Raw genomic sequence first — 4,765 nt, 5'->3', positions numbered from 1 at the left:
CGGTTGTCCACCAACACCCCCAGGTCCCTTGCTTTGTGGTTTTTTTTTTCAGGGACAGGAGCAACCGAGTTCATCAGTCTGTGCAATCTATCCTGGCCACTCGGGTCTTTCTCAGGGACAAGCATAGCACCCTTATGTTTTTAACCATCCCACAAAGAAGGGGTGTCTGTGAAGTAGCAGAGCTTTGTCCTGGTAGCAAGGAGTGACCCTGTGGGGGTCAGCTGAAGTTGGCTGACGGTTGTGTGGCGCAGCCAAGGTGTTGGTTATAGTCATTCGGGCTGTTCTTGGCTCCAACTTCTGCTCTCTTACCTAAGCTGAAGGAATTTGGTGAGAAGCACGGCATTCTAGAGTCCTCTTGTAAACTTTTGCATTTAAGGTTTAAATTGTGCAGCCTGTGCGGGACAGTACAAGAGGTGGTGGTCTTTGAATGCTGATTCCAGCGCTTTGTACTACGTAGTTATTTCCCATTACAAGCTAAACAGGCAGGTTCCGTGCAGACAACAGGGATTTATTTGGTATCAAAGTTCTCTGGATTCAACTTCATGAAACTTCTTCACCTCTTATCGCCTCTGCTTCAAACCCCAGCAGCTCCCAAGGGCAGCTGGAGAACACACCCTGCTCTGGCATCCCTCTGGTGCCCTCTCAAAAGTGCCAGGTTTTCCCAGTTAAAAAGTTTCTGCCCATTAGAAATCTGCAGTGGGACATCGCACACCTCCAGCCAACTGTGCTTAAGATAAAATTATTTTTACTTCTGCAAAGGCATCTGTCCACGTAGTGTTTTCCAAAGGGAGGAAAAAGTCTTCGCTGTGGAATCACGAAGTCTGCATTCTGATTTCTGTTTCTACGTTTATTTTTTTTTAATGCTTTATTGGGTCACTTAATTGCTCTGTGATAAAGTTTACCAAAACTAAGTTGTTTGTCGTTTTTCACCCAGGACTTTGAATTGCTTTTGCTACCTATAAATATCTTATGATGTTTAATGTGCTGTTCTGACAGATCTTAAATATGTTTATATTTTCTGTTTATTTCAGATTATAAGATTCAGATATGTCCTTCATATTTGATTGGATTTACAGTGGTTTCAGTAGTGTATTACAGTTTTTAGGTAAGTTGTTATTGTTTGGGGTTTTTCCTTTCTGCTATTCTTGTATGAAATGTCTGTTCACCTCTGTTATCTTCAAACGTAGCTGTTGGTTAAATAAGAATATTTGTTTGGGTGTATATTCAGTAGCGCTCAAACAAAAGTTTTGCTTATCAGTACTGAGTTTTTCCAGAGTGTGCTCTCCACTCAATCTTATGTTAATCCTTTAAATTCTTGAAAAATATTACAATTACTTTCATGAATGTGATAGGTTTGATTTTTCTAATCGTACTACATTTAAGCTGGTGTAATTCAGTTGGCTTTGATAGAGCTTCCCTTGCTTTTTCTCTGCTGTGAAGAATTGCACTCAGTTATTTTAGTTCATTTCTTCTGCACGTGAGGATGTCAGCTGAGAATCCAAATATGTGGGACTGTCTACGAAACATTAGTGCTGGATATTGAAGCCCTTGCTCCCGTCGAGGAGCATGTTATTCTGTGACTGGTGTCACAGAAATCTGTGTGAAACTTCACTGGCAGCCGCTGAAGAGCCTTCGGAAAGTATTCCCTGGCCAAAACGCTCTGCAATCCCTATCTGTCCAAGGTGAAATATTAGCTTGAGCAAAGTAGGGGAGGGAGGGAAGTTAAAAGAAACAAATAGGAGGAAAAGGAATGTTAGGATATTAAAAAAAGGATCAGAAGTTGCAGATTACGTAGGTAAAGGCACAATTTACAAGTTCGAAGGAGTTCACTCAAGTGGATAAAAAGCGTTTGAGATTAAGGAGTCACAGCAAGCTGTGCCACCTGCCTTTTTATCAGTTGCAAGTTTATACTTTTTTGCTGAATGTTAGACCCTTGGCCTACTGTCAGGATATTAGCCAGTGAAATTTTAACTGAGTTGACTAATCTTCCTTATCTCTTCTTTCTTAGCTGAGCAGTGATTACTGCACACTAGCCCACTTGCCCATTGCTGCAAAGTCTAATTCTGCTGAAATATACTGGAGCCTGAAGTAGGAAGGAGAATTAATCCCTTTTATTCTAGAAGAAACACTTTCTCTTTTTGTTCTTATTTACCTTTACAGTTGAAGAAGGCCAATTATAACACTTGGGGAAACTCCTCACAGTTCTGTGAGCTTCCTGGAGTACATCTTTGCACATGTGTACTTTTAGAACACACAAAGATTGTTTTTTCTAATATATGTATCTCCTATATATATATTCTAATATATAAAATCTGGTCTTGGTGTAGCTATTAGCTGAAGTATTGCTGCTTGCTCATCTTGCATTTCTATAAAAGGCAGTTGGGAAGCATGAAATCATAGAATTAGTTTCAGAGAATGTTTCAGAGAAAGCAGCATCACCTGACTTGGGAGCAAAGGCTCCTGGATTTGCAGGCTGAGAGTGGCAAAAATATTACTAGTTTACTACGATTGAGTAAGATTTTGTTTAGCATATGAGGTGTCAACTGTTTCTCCTGTGACATAAGTTAATGCATTAAAATATTTTCCCACTCCTTTCTCTGCAGACATTAATACTTTCTTCTTCACTCTGCAGTTTAACAGTTAATATATTTTTGAGGACGTGAGAAGGTGTGTTTGGGAAGAAACAGTTGTCTTTGAAAGAACCGTGAGGACACTACAGCACCTGTAGTAATGAAGATTATTAATGAAATAAGCTGAGGAAAATGAAAGAATATTTGTTCCTGCGGGTTACAAAACATGTCCCACTGGAATGTGATCCCAAAGATTAGCTCAAAGGCAGAGGGAGAGGTGAGCAAAGAGCAGAGGGTAAAGGTCGGCCGAGCAGAGGCGCGTGTGCCCCTGTCGCGCTGTGGCATTGACAGGGCTGCCCAAGCAGCCACCTGGCTGGCAGCACCGCTCCAGATCCCACCAAATAAACCACATGTGAGGCTGGCGCGGCACATCTGGAGGAAGAATGAGGGCTCCAAGAAACTGATATTGCTGGCTCGCTCTGCCAGCCTGGCCTCCTCGTGCAGGGAGACCTAGGTGGGCTGGACAGCAAGAAGAGAGAATTGTGGTAGGAGCATAGCTCGGTTTTGCTTTTGAAGAAGTTTAATTTCAGTTAAAACCTGCACATGTATTTCCTCAAGCTCTGCCCGAAGTGTTCTGCCCTCTTCAGCACTCCTGAGGGCTGTGGGCTCAGGAGTGGTTCCTAAGGAGATGTACAGTGTGTGGTATCCAACCACAGGGCTTTGAACAGAGAATAAGGGAAGATTTCCTGCTTAGAAAAGGCAAAGCTAAGAGATTCTTAAATCAGATTCTGTACTGAAGAAAGTACTTATTTATTTTTTTCTTAAATTTGCCTTAAAAATGTTTAATTTGAACATCAATCAGTTTGAAGCAGTGAAAAATAATCCTGGCATAGGCTGTAGCATTGGCAAATTATAAGCAAGTGCCCTTTGATAATAGCAAACTTAGGAAAACAGGATGTTTTGTGTTTTAAACATCCTTCATCTCCTTCACAGCAACCGTTGCATTTACTGGGGTTACAAGTAGAGGAGAAAAAAGGGAAGAAGGCATTTTTGTAAACATTACAATTGGTGAAAATAAAATTTCTTATTCCTGTCATGAAAGCGTTATCACATGGCAGCAAGTGTGTCAGAATCGCCCTGATGATGCCATTGAGGATGCGTCCATAGGGTTTAGTTGAGGGTAGGGGTGAATGTTACTTTTTGTCAAATAATCTATGAACTGACATAAAAAAATCCATTTGGATACCATCGCTGGTTTAACTGTTTATTCACTAGCTGCTTCTTTGTCCTAGGACTGTACAAGAAATCGGGCAAACTGGTATTTCTTGGACTGGACAATGCTGGAAAAACGACACTGCTGCACATGCTCAAAGATGACAGACTGGGACAACACGTCCCCACGTTACACCCCAGTAAGTTGATGTTGCTGGTTCCAAAGCTAGAAAGTGTTTGAAGTGTTGCAGGAAAAGCAGGATCTGATTACACATCGTAAGGCCAGCAGTGTAATCGGGGGGAAACGAAGGGATTTCTGGGATTGCAATCTCTAGATAGCTCAATTGTATTCCGAAACTGCATTTAGGATCAGTGGAGTGTACTAATAAAGAGTCAGGTAACGAGCAGAATGATGGATCTGTGAGTCTAAATTCTAGAAGCCGTAGGAAATTGGGGCTCATGATGTTTGGGAGCAGCTTCTCTACGTAGCTAGAAAATGAGAATTTTTGTGCACTGTCTTGATACTATTTTTTTTTTTGGCTGTGTAATTGTTACGCTGGTAGCTTTACAGGAGAAAAAATTCACCACGGGTTAAAAATGTACGTTAGTGAAGTCTGGTAAGGAGGTGAGAAATTGGAAAAGGATGTGAAGAGGAGAAATCTTGAACAGTATTGTCTGTAAAACGCCATCTTTGTGACAAACCATATGCCAGAGCCAACCGCTGTCTGTGTAATGTGTGGGGATAAATCATGTACGAATATTCTGTGCTATTCTTGGCATCGTGGCTACGTGGTTTGTGTTTTAATGGTTAGCAACATTTTGTTGTTAAACAAATTGATTCGGGGAGAAAATGTATTACTCTGATTTGTTTCTTGAATTAAAAAATACTGAAAAGAACCAAGAGACAAAGTGAAATCTGTGAGCTGGGACAGCCCAGCTTTCTAGCACCTAGTGTTGAGAGACCGCAATTCTGTGTGTTTCTA

General features: G+C 41.2%; 1 protein-coding gene across 1 annotated transcript in view; it reads left to right on the top strand.

Moving 5' to 3' along the window:
* Positions 1 to 1,047: 1,047 nt before the first annotated feature.
* The window catches only part of SAR1B (secretion associated, Ras related GTPase 1B), a 6,060-nt gene continuing 2,342 nt past the window's right edge, over positions 1,048 to 4,765 (top strand). Inside the window, exons 1-2 of the mRNA XM_009878517.1 lie at positions 1,048 to 1,105; positions 3,863 to 3,985. Coding sequence (XP_009876819.1) covers positions 1,048 to 1,105; positions 3,863 to 3,985 — 181 coding nt within the window. The remainder of the gene's footprint in view (positions 1,106 to 3,862; positions 3,986 to 4,765) is intronic.

The sequence above is a fragment of the Apaloderma vittatum genome, unplaced genomic scaffold (genome assembly GCF_000703405.1).
Source record: "Apaloderma vittatum isolate BGI_N311 unplaced genomic scaffold, ASM70340v1 scaffold14461, whole genome shotgun sequence".
In the NCBI taxonomy this organism is placed as follows: domain Eukaryota; kingdom Metazoa; phylum Chordata; class Aves; order Trogoniformes; family Trogonidae; genus Apaloderma; species Apaloderma vittatum.
This window is presented reverse-complemented; position numbering and strand designations above follow the sequence as displayed.